The sequence below is a fragment of the Argopecten irradians genome, chromosome 14, assembly GCF_041381155.1.
Source record: "Argopecten irradians isolate NY chromosome 14, Ai_NY, whole genome shotgun sequence".
NCBI classification, from domain to species: Eukaryota; Metazoa; Mollusca; class Bivalvia; order Pectinida; family Pectinidae; genus Argopecten; species Argopecten irradians.
In genome coordinates, this window is record NC_091147.1 from 33,380,573 (window position 1) to 33,404,227 (window position 23,655).

The 23,655-nt window shown below is 37.0% G+C and overlaps 4 protein-coding genes across 4 annotated transcripts in view; 2 read left to right on the plus strand and 2 right to left on the minus strand.

The window, feature by feature from the left end:
• Positions 1–6,689: 6,689 nt before the first annotated feature.
• LOC138307652 (uncharacterized protein PF3D7_1120000-like) lies at positions 6,690–8,070 on the minus strand. Its single transcript, XM_069248468.1, has one exon. It carries the CDS (start codon positions 7,987–7,989, stop codon positions 6,838–6,840), a length of 1,152 nt encoding a protein of 383 aa, XP_069104569.1. The 5' UTR covers positions 7,990–8,070; the 3' UTR covers positions 6,690–6,837.
• A 4,483-nt stretch (positions 8,071–12,553) lies between these two features.
• Positions 12,554–14,067, plus strand: LOC138307168 (trichohyalin-like). Its single transcript, XM_069247800.1, has 2 exons — positions 12,554–12,736; positions 12,997–14,067. Exons 1-2 carry the CDS (start codon positions 12,554–12,556, stop codon positions 13,930–13,932), a joined length of 1,119 nt encoding a protein of 372 aa, XP_069103901.1. The 3' UTR covers positions 13,933–14,067.
• Positions 14,068–18,503: 4,436 nt separating this feature from the next.
• On the minus strand, positions 18,504–18,809 carry LOC138307169 (uncharacterized). Its single transcript, XM_069247801.1, has one exon. The coding sequence runs from the start codon at positions 18,807–18,809 to the stop codon at positions 18,504–18,506; it is 306 nt and encodes a 101-aa protein (XP_069103902.1).
• A 2,393-nt stretch (positions 18,810–21,202) lies between these two features.
• The window catches only part of LOC138307230 (eukaryotic translation initiation factor 5B-like), a 54,452-nt gene continuing 51,999 nt past the window's right edge, over positions 21,203–23,655 (plus strand). Inside the window, exon 1 of the mRNA XM_069247868.1 lies at positions 21,203–21,393. The gene's annotated coding sequence lies outside the window, so the exon portion shown is untranslated. The remainder of the gene's footprint in view (positions 21,394–23,655) is intronic.

Sequence of the window (23,655 nt, forward strand, 5' to 3'; positions counted from 1 at the left end):
ACAACTTGGACAATACCATCCTCCAACAGGTGCGATCAAATCCATACTTAGGACATGAAATGGCACCAACATATAACCAACATATCCAAAAGAAGGAACCTACGCAGCCGTCCTCAATCTAGTAGGCGTAGCGCATATGTTGGACTAGTAAGACCAATATTAGAGTACGGATCAATAGTATGGGACCCATATTACCAAAATGACTTCAATACCCTAGAGCATATACAGCACCGTGCAGCAAGATTCATCACGGGAGACTACAGATCCAACAATATAGGCTGTGTAACAACAATGCTGAACAATCTGGACCTACCACCATTAGAGGTCAGACGTCGACACAACAGACTCATATATCTATACAGGGTCGTGGAGGGGTTAGTGCCAACTATAACTCCATCAGATTATCTTATACCAAAAAAACAGGGAAGACAAATTACTGCTAAGAACCTATGTGACTTTAATTCCACCAACATCGTTCATAGATCTATATGTAACAACGACAGAGGCTTCAGAGTTAAATCGTCAAAGACTGACCAGTACAAGAACTCATTCTTTACTAGGAACTATACTAGATTGGAACCACCTGGGAAATAGTTTAGTTCATTGTAGAAGTATCGAGGCATTCGGATCAATACTCGAAACGCGCGACTAAACCACCTCCATTGCTCTCATTCACCCGCTGCAAGATTACCAGTTTTGGGATATAGCGGCGTAACCCATAAAGATACAGTTAGTCTGCCGCTGTATGTGCGCTGGCATATGTGTTGAAATTTAACTCCCAAGTGGTCACGAGTCCAAACAGAATCCGGGCAAGTTCCGCTTGGACGGAACATCTATGATGTTCTATCGGACGACAGCGAGTTTGGTGACAACACATTTATCGCCACCAAACAACCTACTTCAAGTGGTCCTGTCGGTCCGACAAATTATCCTCAGGGACCAACATAGAGACAAACACTATCATACAATGGAACATACGCGGATTTTACGGGTGACTTTAACGGTCATAATAGCCTCTGGGGCTCCTCAGGCACTGACGATAGAGGTAGACGTATCGAAGAGTTTATTAATAAAAACAGCTTATGTCTTTATAAAACCAATGTCCCAACATATTTACACCCTGCCTCTGGCTCGCTTACCCACATTGATCTATCGTTGTGCCATCCATCAATTCATCTGGATTATGATTGGATGGTCAACGATGATCTTTGTGGGAGCGATCACTTTCCAATTATACTTAAAAACATAGGGTCACCAAAACTTGAGGAGCCTATTCCTCGTTGGAATCTACATAAGGCGGACTGGGTTCAATTTAAAAAATTTGTGCGCAGAGGAGCTCATCGAGGTTAAATTTTTGAACCTCGATGACCCCATTAAAATTTTCACAGAAGCGCTCACTTCTATCGCTACAAAAACCATACCAAAATCCGTGCCAAAACCTACAAAGTTTCGTCTCTCAAATGATTCATTTATCAATAGATCTGGTAGAAATTCCGCTCTGAGGCAGTACTTGGCTTCGCCAACCGTCTCAAACTATAACAATTTTAAAATTTGGAGAGCAAAAGCTCGAAGGTCTATCAAATCCGACAAGAAAAGAACGTGGAAAGAGAACGTCTCAAAAATTAATTCCAATACATCTTCGAAGAAAGTTTGGGAAATGATTGGTAAAATCAGTGGGAGAAGAAAAGCAACACCATCCTCCAACCTCATTAACAAAAATGAAATATTTTCTTCTAAATCCGACATAGCTGACGCCTTTGCCAAAAATTTTGCTAAAAATTCATCCGTCAAAAATCATTCCAAAAAATTTCAAAAGTTTAAAAAAGAAAAAAAAGAGACGTCTTGATTTTAAATCCTCCAATAGTGAAAGTTACAATAGGCCTTTCGAGATACCAGAATTGCTCGAGTCCCTTGAGAAATCAAAGGACTCGGCAGCTGGACCAGACGAAATGCCATATATGTTTTTAAAACAATTACCAGACTCTTCACTAAAATGTCTTTTAACTATATTTAATCAAGTTTACTCTTCTGGCAAAATTCCCGAGTCTTGGAAGGAATCTACTATTATACCCCTTCCCAAGCCCAAGAAAGATGCTACTGATGCCAATAACTATCGTCCTATTTCATTGACGAGTTGTATTTGTAAAACTCTAGAACGTATGATAAATACTAGATTAGTTTGGTTCCTGGAATCAAACAATATTTTAAGTCCTTTGCAAAGCGGCTTTAGAAACCGCAGGGGAACGATAGACCACTTAGTTAGACTAGAAACATTTATACGAGAAGCATTTGCCAAGAAAGAACATCTTGTGGCCGTATTCTTTGACCTTGAAAGGGCATACGACACAACTTGGCAATATGGAATCATGAACGATCTCCATGATATCGGTATACGTGGTAATTTGCCAAAGTTTATTTCAAATTTTATATCTGACAGGCATTTCAAAGTTCGAACGGGTTCAACTTATTCAGAAACAGAAACACAGGAGATGGGCGTCCCTCAGGGTGGTATCCTGTCCGTCACACTTTTGGATTAAAAATTAACAGCATAACTAAATGTCTTGGCCAATTTACGGAAGGGTCTCTATTTGTGGATGATTTCTTGATCTGTTACAGATAAAAAAACATGCACACTATAGAACGACAACTACAACAATGTTTAGGCAAATTACAAAATTGGGCTGACGAAAATGGCTTTAGATTTTCAAGATCAAAAACTGTCTGTATGCACTTCTGTCAAAAACGAAAACTGCACAATGATCCTGACCTCACACTCAATGGAATTAAAATTCCAGTAGTTGAACAAACTAAATTTCTTGGACTAATATTTGATTCGAAACTGTCCTTTGTTCCACATATCAAACATCTGAAGGATAAGTGCTCGAAGGCGCTGAACATTCTACGAGTTCTTTCCCATTCTAATTGGGGTGCAGACCGTGAAATGCTTCTACGTATCTATCGGGCACTTATTAGATCAAAACTTGACTACGGCTCTATTGTCTATGGATCAGCTCGCAGCTCCTATCTACAGATGCTTGACCCTATACAGAATCAGGGACTGCGTCTCGCACTTGAAGCTTTTCGAACAACACCTGTGAAGAGTCTCCATGTGGAAGCTAATGAGCCATCTCTAGACGATCGACGAAAGAAATTATCCTTACAGTATGCTGCTCAACTGAAATCCAACCCCGAATATCCCGCATTTAACCTTGTATTCAATCCACAACATCAAGAAATATTTACACAAAATTAAAAGCTCATACCAACATTTGGCATCAGAATTTCAAAATTGTTGCTGGAACTTAATATAAATTTCGACACCATTGACGAGTACACCGTATCGGATGTACCACCATGGCTCATTCAAACAACTGATATCAATTTATCTCTACATGAGAGGGCAAAATCCAGTGCATTACCCGAAGAACACAAATCCTCCTTTCGGGAGTGCATTAGGGCTTTCCCTGACCATGTTCAGAACTACACTGACGGATCAAAAGATGGTGATAATGTTGCTGCTGTTCATCTAATCACTGCTCCTCTATCCAACTCCCGGATGTTGCCTCCATTTTCTCTGCGGAAGCATGTGCTATCGGTCTGGCGCTTGGCCATATCGAAGAACACCGCATTGAAAAGGCAATTATCTGTTCCGACTCTCTTTCGGTTCTTCAGGCTTTGAAATCAAGAAACCCTAGAAACACATTAACCCAAAATCTTTTGATCCGAACATTTCGATTGTCTTCTAAAACTCAAATTACTTATCTCTGGATTCCCAGCCATGTGGGTATAAAGGGAAATGAAAAGGCCGACAAAGCAGCTAAGACTGTTCTTCGCCTAGCACAAACACATTTGAAACTACCATACACCGACATCAAACCTTACATTCAGTCAGCCATTAAACACCATTGGCAACAAAGGTGGTCTACCGAAACAAACAATAAACTGTTTAAAATACAACCTACACTTAATCCTAACCTGTCCAGTCGGAGAGACCGCAGAGAGGAAGTTGTTCTCTCTCGGCTCCGAATTGGACAAACATATTTTACACACTCCTATTTATTGAGAGGGGAGGATCCTCCTACATGCCATGCATGTGATTCTCCTCTCACAGTGGAGCATGTTTTATTGCATTGTATTGATTTTAAACACATACGAGATAAGTACTATGATGTCTCCGACATGTACACTTTGTTTCATGCCGTGAGACATAATCGTATTTTCAATTATCTCAAAGAGATAGGTATTTTAAACAAAATATGAACGTTTTCTCATCATATCATCGTATCAACTCAACATTTCATCGTTTCATCAGCATTGTGCATGAGTTTTCTCATGTGTTTTAGCCAAAACTATTTTATCCCATGCAAACTTTTTTTTTATCAAATAAACGTTTACAATCTGTGTTTTAGTCCTTACTTGCCTTTTCTTACCCTGATCTTTTATTCTGATATTAATGCATGACTTGTAATGTTTGGCCCTGAATGACCTTAGTTGTCGATGGGCCGTAAAACTCAAACAAACAAAAAAAAACCAAAAGTTCCGCTTGAGATGTGGCTTCTGTTTCTTCTTTTGCTACATGCCATCTCTGAATTTCATTCGCTAGAGATATAATAGGGTGCTACCGATTCCATTCTAATTCCCCCCCCCCTTTGTTGCCGATTCAGATACTTTTTTTCTCTCACACGCTTTCGTTCAGCCATTTTATTTACTTTTAGTGCGTAACAATGCACAATCTATCACAGCTTCATTTCCATACTATTCTGTCTGGCTGACAATCGTAATAAATCAAGGATTTCCTTCAATTTTGCATTCAAGACACATTTATTCAATCTCATACGCATAAAGAAATTAAATTGAGGTATTTTAATGTGTTTTTTCATCTTTTCTTCCGTTTATCGGATTTTACAAAAAAATATTTATTTGGTGAAGCGAAACCTACCTTTAATTATGAGATAATTGTTATCCCCTTCTTTCACCGAAACGGGGGGATATTAATATGGGTCTGTCCATCCTTCTGTCCGTCTGTAACGTTTGGATTCCGTGCAAAAACTGCCACAAATCTGCTCTGACACCTGTCCCGAAAGGCCGGTGAGCTTATGTCGTGGTGCGTCGTCCGTCCGCCAAAATTTCCCTTAAATCGCTTCTTGACATACAGTTCTGCATGGATTGTAACCAAATTTGATCAGAAACATCATTGAGGAAGTGGAATACTGTTTGTATAAATTTTGGCTCTGACCCTCCGGGGGCAGGAGGGGCGGGGCCCAATAGGGGAAATAGAGGTAAATCCTATAAATTGCTACTAGTCCTAGAGTTCTGCAGGGATTGAAACCAAATTTTGCCAAAAGCATCCTTGGGGGAAGGGGAATAAAGTTTGTATAAATTTTGGCTCTGGCCCTCGGGGGCCCAATAGGCGAAATAGAGGTTAATCCTATAAATTGCTTAGTCCTAGAGTTCTGCATGGATTATAACTAAATTTGACCACAAAAACATCCTTGGGGGAAGTGGAATAGTTGGCTCTGATCCTCCGGGAGCAGGAGTGGCGGACCCAATAGAGGAAATAAAGGTTAATGCTATAAATTGGTGCTGATCATAGAGTCCTGCAGAGATTGAAACCAAATTTGGCCAAAAACATCCTAGGGGGAAGGAGAACAGATTTTGTATAAATTTTGGCTTTGACCCCCTGGAGCAGAAAGAGTGGGATCAAATAGGGGAATCGGTCTTTTCAAGAAAGGTTTAATTTATCTACCCATATATCCATTCTAGCTCGCATGCACATTCTCTCCCTTGACACCGACTCACTTCTGGCCTTCGGCTGAGCGCTTGCCCTGTGAGGAAAGCTCTGGGTCTCCTGCTTACCGTTCAGCATTAAGAGAGCGAGATAATTAGTTCGCCCGTTGTCAGTAAATGGTGACCGGGTGGGATGTGTTGCTTGGTCTCTTCGGCAAAATGTTTCAGTGATATAGCACTATCGAAAGGGCTAGAGTTCTACTATAAGAACACACCACTTATATATAACACAGTTTCCCGAAACACGCACAACGGGAGTCTGTCCTCAAATCACCCTCGCTTTTAAGATGTTAATATCAACCAAACCAAACCAAAACTATTATCACAAAACAATTGTTTCGTTTTTGTGTAGTTCGTATGGCATTTTATCACATAACCAGCCTAATATCCAGTGATTTCGCCCGTGTATTATTTTTGCATATGTCACTAGTGTTATATGACCTGGAGCGTTTTTCATTGGCTGGAAATTCATTGTGACGTCAGACAAAAACAATAAAATGACGTCAGGAAAAATGACGTGACGTCAGGATTACGAGGACAGTGGGACAAAATGGCGGCCTCTGCTGGATTTTTGGAATACATTTTGACGTGAAATATTATTTTTTATGTAGGTATTTGTAGATATGTGATAAAAAAGTGTTCATATCATATGAGATTTTATGAAACTCGTTTCGAAGTTTTAATTTTAAGGCGAGCAAGAATTAAAACTTCAAGACGGGTTTCATAAAATCTCATATGAAATGAACACTTATGTAAGAATCTATATATATGAAACTCGTCTCGAAGTTTTAAGCTTTGTTCGCTAAGGCTCGCGAAAAAAAATCTAAGATGATCGAACAGACCGATATGCATCAAACAATGTATCTCTTTTCATACAGAAATATTAAACAATGAGACATTGATGTCATCGAATTCCCGATTTAATGGTGCATATTAAACCACATACAGAATACGCATAGAATGTTCAAAATGCCTTGATAAAGCACAACTTGAGATCTGCTTGCCAAAAATCGTGATGCTACATATTTTTGGTGTATCACACCTCGATCTCTACTTGAGCAGAAATCCGGAAAAGGAAGTTACATGTCTATGAGGTGAATTGTAAATAATGGTTCCTGGCATGTGTTCAACTACTCGTATCCAGACGTCATCACCTACGCTAAGTTCAACCACTACAGTGTTACCTCCAGTAATACTATATTGGGAATCTCCGGCAAAAGCGGTCCCCACCATGACACCATTTTTAACAAGTTCAGTGAATGCCCAGCGACCGGTTACATGTAATATCCATGTGAATACATAAACCCCGGGTCGTTGACACCTAAAGGTACCTGTTTGTCCACTGTAAGAATTACCTACATTCGTAATGACATTGTCGAAATGAATTTCCATCAAATCAGTCATAGGATCATAACCATGCGAAAGAATAGCATAAAATGCCACCGTATCTGAATTGTCCGACACCCGTTTACCTGGGTTCATGCTTTCCTGAGTTAACACCATTCTAGTGTTCCTAAAGGACGGAGGACGGCTTTCGTCGTCTTTACGGGTGGCATTTAGAGTACGGGTATTCAACGTGGTTTTCTGGACGACGTTACTCCTTCCTAGAAATTCTTTCTGATTTTGAGTCGTAGTTCTGTCATACTTATGGTAATTCATATTGTTTTTTAGCTGAGAAATACGGAGCTGATCAGTTTGTCGTTGTTTCTCAAGGTCAGAAATACGGAGCTGATCAGTTTGTCGTTGTTTCTCAAGGTCAGAAATACGGAGCTGATCAGTTTGTCGTTGTTTCTCAAGGTCAGAAATACGGAGCTGATCAGTTTGTCGTTGTTTCTCAAGGTCAGAAATACGGAGATGATCAGTTTGTCGTTGTTTCTCAAGGTCAGAAATTCGGAGCTGATCAGTTTGTCGTTGTTTCTCAAGGTCAGAAATACGGAGCTGGTTATCACCCTTTTCGCGAACAAGATCCAGTATAAGGTTTCTGTCGATAGCTTGTTGATTATCAATCGTCACAATTCGGTTTTGGTCAATTTTGTGTTGTTTTTCCAGTTCATTGTGGAAACGCTCTAGAACAGCTAACCGCGATTGTAAGTCCAATATTATATCCATGTTTGTGTCCGGAATGTCATCATCATTGTCAAGTGTTTGTCCATCCACTATGTGGACAAGACAAAACACTATGACCACTATGACGTAGATCATGTTTAGCAATAAGCGATCGAAATTCCGTGTTGGAACCGGCCGTCTGTCTACCGTATGTGTCAGCCAAGCTTATAACGATAGGGTTTACGATCCATATATACATGTAACAGTTGTTGACCTCTAAAAAATCCCACAGACTTGGTGATAAGATAAAATGAAACATTTTAACCAATGGGAACTACGATGGTTTAAATGTCATAGATCTCTGAATGTTATTGGCCAATGTTTTTATCCACTATCCTTCACACTTTCGATCGCAATGGCCACGTGTCATTGTTATTCACAAAGAGCTTACGCTCACTCTCGCGTTTCAAATTCTAATTTAAATGGAGAGAGCTTATTTACACTGCAAGTTGCTAGAACTCATACCCAATCCTCTTAGTCCATAATCGAAAGGCAGATGAAATATATTCAAATCAAAGTTAAAGCGTGTCGCTATCGCATTGTTGGCATGAAGTAGATTCGAAAGAATTTTGTAATAAAAAAAATGAAATAAGCCGAACCAAACAATCGTAATCTCGTTTTAAAACTGGTCCACGAAAATAAGACTTCGAAACGATAATTCGTATTTAATAATAGTGACAGTAAAAAGAGATAAATATTGGATAGATTGAAATTGAATAAAGTATTAGTATATACTGTAAGTAGTGCTTTTTTAAATCAGCATATCATTACATTTTGGTTTCTATATTATGTTTTCAAGATGTTATACTTTAACTATATCAAATTATGAAATTTTTAATAATGTGGTGATTGATTTACTTATTCATTTTTATTATCTAACCTTCACATTCATATAACACTATATCAAGCCATATATGTTTGATTTCTGTGTAACCTTTGATAATCATACGAACATTTTAAATTCAAATCAATTCAGTTCATTATACTGATTTAAATCTTTACATCTCATTAGTATGATAAAATAGTATAGATAGTAAGACAAACATTTTACTGCAATAGGAAATAGTAGACTGGATTACCTACCTTAGTTTTTCTACTTTCCGCTAGACGTCGTTCCGAAAATCAACGGCAATTTGTAAGACCAACCTCTATCTGAGTTGGATGACATAAGTTATTACTAACCTTTTTGTTGACCTTGATAAATGTATCAATTTAAAAGCGGATACTTTCCACTAGTACACTTCAATGCGTTTTAGTCTTAAATCTTTGACATAAGAGTAAAAATATTCAACATCACTCAAATCGATATGCAGCGTGTATGTACTGATAATCTTATTCTAGATTATAAGACTCTTTCATATGTGGATATGAAGGATAGTGATATTCTACCCGAGGGTCACAAAATGTAGTAAAACCCGAGGCTTGCCGAGGGTTTTGCAACATTTTGTGATCCCGAGGGTAGAATATCCCTATCCTTCATATCCACTTATGAAAGAGTATTTTTCTTTCATACCTCGACGTTTTATTGCAATTTTACAACTATAACCATTTTGAAATAAATTCGAAGAAAACCACGACTGCAAGTCAATTTTCCATATATGAAAAATTACGTGATATTTTCGACACAAATTTCGTTGTTTGCATCTTTATAGTAAAACCAGTCAAGTTTTTTTTTGTTTTTTTTTGGAGGGGGGGGGGGGGAGGATGTGAAAATTTTACCGAAGAAGTAGTAATTTGTTGACACCGTGACGTCACGATGCTTTATTGCATGGGTAGCCATGCAGCATGGGTAGCCATGCAATACAGCCTCAGGCGAAATGAGTGTATTGCCCTAGACCAGCCAGTTTTACACCCGTAGGTTTGAAAGATAAAGTACGATATGCGATATATTATACTCAAATAATATTCAATGATATAACATCAACTTATTGTCTAAACAACATCTTCAGGAGATAGACCTAGTACTGCAACAAATATGGAACCATTAAGTAGAAAGACAAGTCGAAAACGGTTCATAGAGTTTACCTCAGCAATACACCATTCCGCTTGGCGCTATACCGTTGGTTTAAAATCCAATACGGCGGTTTCGAGATCCCAAAACGACGTGGGTAAAGTACTATTTACCATCGATGAGTCCCACCTTCTGGTGATTATGACGTCATCATAATCGATAGTAAATAGTACTTTACCCACGTCACATGGTAATCCGAAACCCCCGTATTGTTAGTATGCAATAACTTGAAGAACTTAATCACAGTAAAATGCTAGGTATAGTCAAGTGGACGTCTATTTCATTCAAAACAAATTGAAATACTTTTATACATGCAAATTTCATAGCCTAATCACCGTTTGAACAGCTGGTCCCTGGTCCGATGAGGAAGCAAACATAAAGCTAATAGTGTCATGTTATTGTGCATGTCAACACTAAGGAAATATTCCGTCTTTGCATATTACAGAGTTAGCTCCCTTGCGGGTAGGTATCGATTGTTACGTCATTATTTTGTGAGCGCAATTCACGTCATTTTCTTCGAAAAGTATGACGTTACGCTCGCAAAACCATGACGTCACAATCAATACCTACCCGCAAGTGCAGACAACTCTGTAATATGCAAATCCGGAATACTAGCTAGGTAAACTTGGTATACTTTACACAGCTTTGGGAACATTGTATCTTTAAAACATCTTCTTAATTCTTTTTCATTGAATCTTACAACAATGGCATACGAAATTATGTATTAACTTTTATGTCCAGGCTGAAATAATTTTGCAAAAATTATTTTGTTTTTGTATTTAGTATAATAAGTATTGCATCATCCGCCTTTGTGAGACTTTATTTCCTTTTTCATAAAGTTTCATGTTTTTTAAAGTTCTGACCAATTATCATTGTGTTGCCTTCTCTGAGATATGAGAAATGAAGAATGAAAAACTACTTTTAACCTATACAACTATACTTGTGAATTTACCATGCATATTGACAAATGTCATTTCTAAACACATGCGGGGTGTATAAAATAGGTTTTCGATTTACAAACACTGTAAATCCGATGATGTTGAATATGAATATGCGATTGAAATGCAATACAGTTTTAAGTGGAAAGTTTCTTTGTTTTAATTTCATAAACTCAACAAAACTGACGATGGCTAGTAATTACTTTTACCACATAATTCGTCTGATATCCAGTGAATTCGCCCATGTTATATTTTGCATATGAATGTAGTGTAAAACAACATTCTAATTGGCTGAAAAATCATTATTTCTTCTTGGCTTGACGTCAATAAGTAATGAAGTGACAACAGGCGGCCTTCGCTGGATTTATTGTAACACAGTTTGACGTTGAAATGACAATGTAGGTTGGTGTAGTTATGTGATCATTAGTATCTTACACTTGTGTTCATTTCATGTGAGAATTTAACAAAGAGCTTGTTGTAATAAAAACTTCTTAGAATCGTTTCATAAATAAGTTCGATGTATATCCATTTTAGGTCCAATATAGGATACAACGAATCTAAGCGGAAGTCGTACCTTTAGATACTTTATTAGTTGGCTCATTCTTTATATAATACTAATATTTCTCATTACCTCAGAAAAGGCTGCCTTTCTTTGTAATAAACATATATTCGATTTGGTTACATTGATCGGCTGTAAATTCCAAAGTCGATAGAATCCAATAAATTTATTTGGTTTGAATTGAAAGTGTTCATATGATTATCAAACATTACACAAATCAAACTGAGATATAGCGTTTTGACCTATGAATGTTACATAATTAAAAGATGAATAAGAAAGGCAATCATCACAATAAAAATATCCTGATTAGATATTGTGATAAATGTAACAGTTTAACACAAAATATAACGGCTAAAATGTAATGATTTTTTGAATAAAAATACTTTTAGTGTAATAACTACAAAGGCAATATACAAATGTTAATTTCACCTGAACAATTTTTGACCTGGAAAACTACCTGAAATGAACTGACATTGACCTGAATTGACATAAAGACATTTTGCCTGTGTATAACTGCAGTAAATCACTTTATTTTCGCGTTCAATGGCTGCTGCTCACTGACAATCGAGTTTTTATGCATCAATTTAAACAATTATTCGCGAAATAGCGCGAAAATTTTTAATTCGCGAAAGCAAAGTTAATACAGATTGAAGCCACCATCGATTCGAAGTCTTCTTCTTGTTGTATGGTTCAGTTTCGTTCATGTTTGTTTGATCAGAAAATGCTGTTCACTTTCGATTTTTCTTTATGTCTACAATGAGAAAACGTAGTCCGCTAAACCTGCCTATATTACTAGGTTTTTTTTTTCTTTTTGTCTAATATATAGAAAACGATACCATCAAACTTTACAAAATTATAATTTGAAGAAGCGAGGATGAGCGTTAGCTCTTGTGAAAAACAATACTCGTGGTATCTGCTATCACAAATGTGAGGGTGAGTAGATTAATAGATCTATAATCTATGACATTTAAAACACCGTAGTTCCTATTGGTTAGAATGTTTCATTTTATCTTATCATAAAGTCTGTGGGATGGTTAGAGGTCAACAACTGCTATATAGGTATTCTAAATACTATCGTTATAAGCTTGGCTGACATAGACGGTACAAAGACGGCCGGTTCCAAAGCGGAAGTTCGATTGCTTATTGCTAAACATGATCTACATCATAGTGGTCATAGTGTTGTGTCTTATTCATCTAGTGGGCGGACAAACACTGAACAGTAATGGTGACATTCTGGATATAAACATGGATATGATACTGGACTTACAATCGCGGTTAGCTTTTCTAGAGCGTCACCAAAATGAACTGGATAAACAGCAAAAGATCGATAGAATTGTTATATCCGACCTTCTTCACGAAAATGATGATTACCAGAGCCGTATTTCTGACTTTGAGAAACAACGACAAACTGATCAGCTCCGTATTTCTGACCTTGAGAAACAACGACAAACTGATCAGCTCCGTATTTCTGACCTTGAGAAACAACGACAAACTGATCATCGCCGTATTTCTGAGAAACAACGACAACTGATCATCGCGTATTTCTGACTTGAGAAACAACGACAAACTGATCAGCTCCGTATTTCTGACTTGAGAAACAACGACAAACTGATCAGCTCCGTATTTCTGACCTTGAGAAACAACGACAAACTGATCAGCTCCGTATTTCTGACCTTGAGAAACAACGACAAACTGATCAGCTCCGTATTTCTGACCTTGAGAAACAACGACAAACTGATCAGCTCCGTATTTCTGACCTTGAGAAACAACGACAAACTGATCAGCTCCGTATTTCTGACCTTGAGAAACAACGACAAACTGATCAGCTCCGTATTTCTGACCTTGAGAAACAACGACAAACTGATCAGCTCCGTATTTCTGACCTTGAGAAACAACGACAAACTGATCAGCTCCGTATTTCTGACCTTGAGAAACAACGACAAACTGATCATCGCCGTATTTCTGACCTTGGAAAACGCCAACGAACCGACCAGCGTATTTCCGAACTGGAAATCAGCGGAGATTACTATCAAAATGATACTGAGAAAACGCGTCCTCAGTTCACAACGAAGACTACAATTGTTAATGCGCCTCCACTGGGAAGAATGAACCGTGGTAAACGTGTGTCTCCAAGTTTACAAATGGTGGCCTTCTATGCCATTCTGTCACATGGTTACGATCCTATAACCAATACAATGGACATTCATTTCGATCAGGTGGTAACGAATCTTGGGGATGCTTACAACGGACAAGCAAGTGTATTTACGAGTCCAAAGAATGGCGTGTATGTATTCACATGGATGGTGCACGTCAACACTCGATGGGTTTACACTGATCTCGTAAAAAATGGCGTCACGGTTGGAACCGGTTTCGCCGGAGATTCTGATTATAGTATGGCTGGAGGCAATACCGTGGTAGTCCAGTTAAATGAAGGAGATACAGTTTGGATACGTATTGCTGATCATCTGTCGGGAACAACCATTGTTCACTACAGAAATGTGTCGTCTTTCTCTGGATTTCTTCTACAGTAGCCAGCGATAACTTCACCAATGACATGTAATGATAAGTAATCATTCTTGTCGTGAGTAAAAAATAGAACATTTAATTCCACTTTATTTGATGTAAATTTACTTCAATAAATTGCATTTTATTCTGCAGGATGTGAATACCTTTGTCCTTCTCAAATACTACTACCTAAAACACATTAATCATATTGTGAACGAATTGAATTCGGCGAAATAGCTAATTTCGGAGAAAAAAGAATTTCAAAAGGAGAAGCAACAAAATACTTAAATTATAAAATGTCGAAAAAATAACTACGTTAGAATTTTAAGTAATTATATCATTATAATATTTTATGTCAATAACTGTAGCGACTTAACGACTATGGATTATAGAATTATTACGTATAAACTAGAGCTTAGAACATTGAACACAACATGTTCAACGCCAACTACCTGAAATATAAGCCTTTTTAATTCCACTCCTGGAAATCGACGATTTATAGAATCTTGCAGAAACGGGTAAGATCGGACATGATCGGACAATCGTCATTTACATACTTTTCCTCGATATCTTTTAATGTCATTGTATTGATAGACAATGACAAGCAATGGATTACAATATGTCCAAACACAACGAACTAGAAACATTTTTAAATGTTCAATCCCAATAGCTAATTTAGCTAAAAGACGCGTGGCTTTAAAGCTGCATAATCCGTATCTTTCAGGGTCCGTAAAACAAACAATGACAAGATATGGTGTAATAGCCCTGAAAAGTTATGAACTTTCCCCAAATTACAAGTATTATATCGTATTATATGCGTTTCCCTAAAAGATGATCGCATTCTTCAGTGTTATGTACGATATACATGTAAGTTAGCTACTGTTACAGCGTCAGGAGTGTGATATCTTTTCTGACATCTATTTGTGTATTTATTTATATGCAGTGATATATATCTTTTACTGTATGTTATGGATATTCCTGTATTAAAGAAGCCACTTTCAAATTTACTTCATCAGTGCCCGTGTGTGTAATATTGTATTTTTTTTAGACTGATAGCCATTCACTTAGTCACGTACTCGTTATCCTATCTGCTGGTCTTAATTATATAAAATTCACGCCAATATATCACAAGTGGTGTAAGTAAGGATTAGTAATTGACTTTTTACAATATGTAATATATATTATTATGTCCGATACATTTAGGCTACATAAATTCTGGCACTAGTACTATTAGTACCATTATTCTTCACATGAAAATGTCTAACAGTTAGACCCCTGTAATTTAAGAAATGACTCAGTAGTATCTAGTGAGGTTTGATTTTGATAAACTTGTGTTCAAAAGATGTGTGTAATTATTATAAATTTGTGTTTGACAGAGAAAAAAAATTGGAACTACTGTAGTTTGTTTTACATGTAGGCTTACACTGGAAGATTATGTACATACATGTATATACAGTATTTATCTCTGTACATTAACTGACATTTACTTCATATTTTCTTTATAGAATGTATGGGACCTTCCACCAGATGACAGAAGTGCAAGATGTGATGGGAGCTTGCCCAAAAAGAAAAGGGAAAAACAACTACATTTATCTTTGAGATCAAAACTGACAGTAAAAAAAAATAAAATATGTTTGTAATGTACCCATTATGAACCAGAACGATATGATTTTCAACAAGGAAGGACAGATTCAGACTTGAAGTACAAACCTAGCATAATTCTTTACTATTATTACCAGGATATTTTTAAATAATTTATTTCTTCTTCACGCAAATAAAAAAGGGAATAATAATGATTATTGTATGTTTACATACCAAGTATGTATAACTTTTGAATAATTTATGAACAATAAACCAATTAAAGTAATATATGTCATTTGTCTGAGTTGTTTAATTATGTAGTGTTCATTTTAGAAATGTTCAAATACAGAAAATAAATAGAAAACAAGACTGGGGCTAGATCAAAGGTTATTTGGGTCAAAAGTCAGTGTCAAATCTCAAGATTTTGGCTCTATAGATATACAGATATCACTATGTGTAATAAAAAAATTTGTTGTGTAATACACATATTGCACATATATAAGAATATCCATATATCTGTAGAGACAATAGGCTGTGGTGCCTGTTGTTAAATTGCATTATTCATTATTGACTGTTTTCAAGTTGCAAAGTTTTGATTGAATTAGAAAGGAATAGACTGACAATAACTTAGTCCAGGTCAATCAAAGTCTACAGGTAAAAGCTCTTAGCAACTCCACTTAGTGTTTGAAGCAATATCACACTAAAGGAATTATGATTGCTTGAATATATAAAGATAAACTAACAAAATACATATAATAAAGTTAGATTTTCCGTCAGGTTAGACTATATACATACTAAAAAATGAATTTTACTGCAATTACTCTGATGACATGAGAATCACATGCTATGGTCAGCTTATTTACTATTATATGCTATTTTGAACTCCAGTCATTTTTTTATTGACTTAAAATTCAATGCATAATATGTGTACATGTACAATATACAATGTATATGAATGTGCTATTTGTGCATGAATATGATTGTATAAGAAACACCTAGGTCTTTCATCATATACATGTTTCTGATTCATTTCATTCAGAGGCGAATTCTGGACATCATATAATATGATAGCTATATGGTTCATTTGCAAGCTATATGTACATGTACATCACAAATTAAACCAAGAGAGCTGTGTTCATTATCTACACAGAAAATATATACATAATTGCATATTAGACATTCAGAACTTATAACACACACTAAACAGGTCTTATTTCAACCTCAACCCCTTTCTTTCCTTCTTTCTTTTCCTTTTTTTTTTTTTAATTTTCTGTAATCCTTGAAATCATATAACCAAATGTTTATAGTTTCACCAGAAATTTATCATCATATATTTTGACACCAAATAATGTTAACTGGCCAATTATGAAATTCCAAAGTAAATATATTTCCGAATTGTTAATCATCACTAGGTAATAATGATTTTAGAATGTCAGATTGAAAAGGTTCAAAATATCGATTTCGATGATAAGGCAAAAACAATAAAATTGCAGGATTCTGCAGTACAAAATGAACCATTCAAAAAATGGTTACCCTAATTGGAGTTTGAGCTGAAGAATTTCATTTCTATCCGGAGTTATATGAGAACCTAGACTTTGGTTATAGAACACGATAACTGAACTTGACTCAGCAATTTTAATAGTACATGTATATTTTTGAGTTGGTTGGTCTATACTTGAGTTGCTTCCCCTACACCAAGCTAGAGTCAAGCAAACTATGAAGGATAACCGATGAAAGCATTGAATGAGTTTTTATCTTAGCTTTATGTTTTATTTATGGTAAATTATTTGTTGATATTACGTTGTTCTTATTTATTCAATTGCGATATTTCTCTAGCGTAGATTAGGTAGGAAAAAGTTCCTTGGTCGCTTCATAAAACGACAAACAATGATTCACATACCTGCTATAAGAAGATGTGAGTAAATTTCATTTTTGTAAGCGCATAAAAATGTTTGGAAGATTTCTCGTTTAGCAAATCGCATTTCGACACATAACGTTAAACTATCACCGAGCCCTCTGAGGAGATAAAATGCGTTGTCTGTAAGAATGCACTCTCAATCATTTTATCAGATATTGTCAACATGGCTGCCGAAGAATTGTACAATTTGATACGGGCACCCTAGAAATGTTACCAACATTGGTAAAAAAATCACGGTTGTGTGAAATATGTAAAAACATTTTCCTGTAGGATTCCGAAAATTTTTTTTTAACGTTATTTTACTACTTTATTTTTAAACTTAGAGAACTGAACCAGTATCAGATTTTAATTCACCGAAGCATTCACACATTTACCTGCATGCTAGTATGGCTTCGGTTAGATAGCTTTTACAATAGAAATTATTACAGCAATGTGTGTCACTGCAACGTGTGGTATGCATGGTATTAAGCTTTGATTTATATTCTGCATAAAAAGCAAACAAACTATTTCAAACATTTAGTCAAAGTGGTGGTACTCTTCTCTTCAGGTCTTTATTCAAATATAAAACCTGTAATCATTAAAAATGTGAATTAAGAGTTTTGTTAATAAATATAAATTAATCTGCTAAAAGAAATATGAATTTTCTAATATTTGCTCTCTGCTCTCCTTCCATTTCGTTATCCATACTAGTACTTGCTTGTGAATTTTAAATCACACTGCTTTGTTTTGAAAACATAGAAATTGCTTTGTTTTGAAAACATAGAAATGGAACTTACCAAAACGTCCAAAATCATTCATAACACTGACATAAATAAAGAAGTCATTCATTAACTTGGAAGAAATTATTTTATTCGCTTCCGGATGAAGTTCGTTGGTTGGCTGATTGGTTGATTACAACCAGTATCATTTAAGGATGGACTCCTGTGTATGTTACCTAAATAAAGCTGTGATGGTATGCTGCAGCACAGCCGACGTCCTCAGCCGAGGCCATCCCTCATTGCGTGTTTCGACCCCTTACTCGGTACACTCTCAGGATGGGGGGTACACAGTGATGATCAGTCACTGCGCGTCGGTGGTTGTTGTCCAGCTACTGGTGTCCTATTTCATCCACACCCAGCATGAAAATCGTTCTGCTGCCTTAGCCATCCTCTGCACTGCTGTACTTCTGGTCCTGCCCGACAACCCTAATGCAGATAGTATTCTCCAATCAGACTGTGCGGGGAAGCCTCTGCATCCAACCTCAACAGGGTAGTTCCATGTATGCCAGCCCTGCTCCATGCATTCCGTCAGCAGTGCCTCGTACTTCGCCCTCTTCCTTTCATGTGCTTCACTGCACCTTTGTTCCCATGGGACTGTTAGTTTGATAATGTTGACTTTCTTTGTTCCTGGTGACCATAGAACCATGTCCGGTCTGAGGTTGGTGGGAACAATATTCGGAAAAGTTAATCTCTGGTTGAGATCTACCTCCAGCCTCCAGTCCCCTGCCTGGCCGATAATTCCGGTTGACTTCTCAGATCTGGATGTCCTTGTTTCACATTCCCTCACAAACCTAATCTGCGTATGCTTGGATTTGGTTGACTGGACCTGACGTTCTTCCGTTCTTTCTCCAAAACATCAGCCAGCTCCCTAAGGACTTGGTTGCGGCGCCACGTATATCTCCCCTGTGATAAGGCCACATGAAAGGAGGTGAGTATGTGTTGGAGAGTTCTCCATGTGTCTCTGATAGATGTCTCTCTACCTCCTCTCTAGAACTCTTCAGCGACCCTGACTTAGACCCTTCCAGTGTTGATTTGGTTAGTCTGTACGGGTTTGCCATGAACTTAGCCCTCTTCCCCCCATCCTGGCTTTCCGTATTCTCTCCGCTCTTTAGAGGTTATGTTGCGTGTGTGAAAGCGGTTCGTGTTTTGGCAGACTGCGGTATATTGGTGTTGTGACTCTTTGTATAAAATCTGGTTGTGGAACCATTGGCTTTCTGAAAGCGTGAGAGCTAAGAAACACACAGAACATGCACACATTCACTCACACTGTCACATTATAAAGATGACTAAAGACATACTGCAAAAGCAATGTATTTTCTCTTACGACTTAATTTCGCTGATTTCGCGGGCGATAAATAAATCGCCTCGAAATTATTTCAAATACAATAAACATGTAAAATTGAACTCTTGAAGATTAAATCGCGAAATTTCAATCTCCACTAAAAACATCCTTTTGTATTTTAACGCGAAATTATATCTGCGCGAAACCGTTCTCCTGTAAAACAACGCGAAATTCAATCTCTGAGAAAACGTACTTATGTAAAACAACGCAAAATTAAATACCCGCAAAAACCATCTTAGGTATAGCAAAGTAAATTAAATCTCCGCAAAAACGTCCTTAGGTATAACAACGCGAAATTAAATCTTTGCGACACGCCATAAGGTATAACAACGCGAAATTATATCTCCGCAAAAACGTCTTTGGTTATAGCAACGCGAAATTAAATCTCCGCAAAAACGTTCTCGGTATAGCAAAGCGAAATTATATATCCGTAAAAAACGTCCTAAGGTGAAGCAACGCGAAATGAATCTCTGCAAAAACGTCCTTAGCTATAACAACGCGAAATAAAATATCTGCGTAAACATACTTAGTTATACAAAAGCGAAAATGAATCTCTGCGAAAACGTCCTTTAGGTAATAACAACGCGAAATTAAATCAATTTTGCGACACGCCCTCAGGTATTAAACGCGAAATTATATCTTCGCAAAAAAGTTCGTACTTAGTTATACAAACGCGAAACTCAATCTCTACGAAAACGTCCTTAGGTATAATAACGCGAAATTATATCTCTGCGACACGCCCTAAGGTAATAACAACGCGAAATTATATCGTCGCAAAAAACTTCCTTAGTATATCAATGCGAAATCATATCTCTGCAAAAAAGATCCTTATGTATATCAATGCGGAATTAAATACCTGCGTAAACGTTAAAACGTACCAAGTTGTTCAAATGTAAAATCGAATAATTGCGAAAACGCCAAAATAAGCTGGTTTACCATATGAGTGAGGAATTCAGTACAATCAACGGAAACCCATAGGTTCGGTAAGTAGTCTCTAGAAACAAAATGGTTTACAAGTTGGTGTACCGCTCCATGCATCATACATACTGAAGAGGCTTAGTGCTTGAATTATACTCCTTTTATCTAGTAGTCCCGGTTCGATCCCCAGCACGACGGTTAAAAGTTTTCAGATCACCTGCCTGATCATGGAGGGTTTCCGGGGACTCCAGTCACCTTATGATCCCTCGCATCATTACATACAGACCATCAAAAGTAATTTGTAGAAGCTGCATACCCTGCAGCAATAGATGTAAGATAAAGTATTAGTCGCCTCATAAATGAGCTCTGTTATAATCGAGTTTTATATCATAAGGTTCCAATGCGAACAACAGTGGTTCCGTAATAGAAACCTCAATATGACTTGAGGGTAGCACTGGTAACGACATATTACATTTGACATACAATATAATAATTGTCAAGCTAAATTATATAATGTTGGAGACAGTCTCTTGGCGTCTACCTTGGTCATTAAGCGCAAAACAAAAATAAAATTCAATCAAATCGTGGTTTTAACGCAAATGAAGCCAAACGAAAGACATGTATTTTTATGACAAATATACGATGCTTTTACAATGTTGTAGCGCGCGTTCCAGTCACGGCACTAGTAAAGCGACGATCGATTGTACCACATCTGACATCCAGGCTTCCTTACACAGACATCACGTTGGAATTGGTTTCATGTGGTGAGCACGCGCAGACGGTATTTCCCCCACGGTCGCTCAGCAGCGGAGTCGAAAGCGACGAGGCTATATAAGCGGTGACATCCATTTTTCCTGGACATTCTGTATTTTCCGTCATTGACGGTTAGACAGTGGTATATTTCTAGTGAGTCTGGACAGTTACCCGGATATTTGACCTTCCATGATCTTCTATCTGAGATAATATCTAGGTAAGTATATGGTATTTGTGAATCTATGTTTTATAGAGACCATTTATCGACTGGTGCTAGTATCTCTATCGAGATGTCTCCCCCGAGAGTTTTGCCTCTCTCAGTACCGATATCAATGCCAGAGTTGGCCGATATGACTGTTGTGGTTGTTGATTATTGTGTTCTGTCTATAGATACTATCCTTACATACACAGGTGTTTAATTAACGTAGAGTACATTATCTGGGGGATTATTTGGGTTCAAACACACTACAGACAATATAAACATCGCCATTGATCTCAACAGATGATAAACGAATATGTAAGTACAAATACATCACAGAATATCATCTATTGACAGTACACAAAACGCATATATCATTCACGTAAAATCATTCACCTTTTCGAACTATTTTGAAATAATTAAAAGTTCATTAGAAAAACCATTATACATTCCTTTATATTGCACATCTTAAATTTAAGTGATATATGTACCCATCTTTATTATTACATACTGCCCTCAAAAGCGTTCAAAATCATAAACATATCCTCTCAATATGGTAGTTCAGTTTTTACGGGTTTTTATTACAAATTCCAGTAAGATTCATTACGTCACAGATTGAAGCATTTCATTAAATATATATAAATGTGTGACAAACACCAATATAAGTCGGTTCCAGCTGTGTGTGTCTGCTCGAAAGTATCACCGTGTAGAAAAAAAACGTTTTTCGTTATTGTAGTTTTGTTGTGTTCAAATTAGTAGGCGAGTTGAGGAAGAATCAAACGTTTGTACAGCAGCCTAGGGATCGGGAACCCTTATCTTTTTTTCCACAACAGTAATGGTGACGTCTTTGTTTTATTCCACAAAACATACTTGCCACTGACGTGGTATGAATCACACTAGATGATAAATGTAGTAATGGGTCTACCAAAAAAAAAAAAAAAACAGCTAAGTGAATTCGTGAAAGTGCTTCAACGCGAATGAAAAAAAATACAAAGTACATGTATGTGGATTGAAAGAGCAATTTAGTAAATGTTCATTCCATGAAAATTAATCCCCGCGAACTTGTTTTGAAAGTGATGGTTGAATATTGGCGTACGGCGTAGAATTGGAAACGTCGATCAAAGATTCAATATCCCACTGCAACACCTCTATTGATTTCGTTTTCTGATTTTGATTAACTGATCATATGTATGTGTATTCTCGTGGTTCTGTTTCCCTCATATTATTAAGGACAAATGCCTGCTAAACCGGTGATTTGTGTCTCTGATATTCCGTCCTGACAATGCGAAGTTATAGTCGATGTCTGATAGTTGCAACGTAATAGTCGTAAGTTGAAGTTTCATTTTCGTGTGCTTCTGTTTTTATTCGCGGCAAAAACCCAGCAAAATGTCCAAAATCAGACGGTGATTCAGGTCTTTGACATTCTGTTTTGATATTGCGAGGCTAAGGTCGATGTCTGACAGTTACAACATAAAAGTGGTATGTTGAAGTTTCATTTGCGAGTGCTTCTGGTTTTATTCGCAGGAAAAACCCACCAAAATGTCTAAAATGAAACGATGATTTAGGTCTTTGACATTCTGTTTGGTCATTGCGGAGTTCAGTCCATATGTAACAGTTGGAACGTAAAGGTGGTATACTGGGTTGTCTTTTTCGAGTGTTTCTTCTTTCTTCTTAACCAAAACCTACCAAAATGTCTATTACTGTAGATATGAATAACTTAGAACTTTTAAGCAAAGACCAAAACTCTCATTCTGCATTTGTATATTACCCTTGAGGATATGTATTGATTATGACGTCATGTGTTTGTGAGTGAAACGTCATACTTCTCAGAGAATACGACGTGAGTTTTGCTCATAAAATAACAACGTCACATTGAATAACTTTTCCGCAAGGGAGGACATTCTGTAATATTCAAAGAGGTATTTGATGTATCACTTATTAGATTCTTTTTCGGAACATGTTGCAACATTGTACTAATCGTATCGATGTTTCCGTTTTGCTATTTCTCAGCATATCTGAGTTGTGTCGGAATATACTTGTCTGTTTGTAAAGTTGAAGTTTGATCATAAGCAAATAAGTCTCTATACTCGATAGTAAATGGATTACTATCACCGTCGTTATATCCGTCCCGGAATATGTCAAACCATAACAGAAAACAACATAAGACACAGGTAATTTTCCTTTAATGTGTATCAAAGGGATCGAATGAAGTTACACTGTGGTCGCCTGTGTGTCTTTGACGTTACTCTCTCAGTATTTTTCTCCTGAACTTTCTTCAGT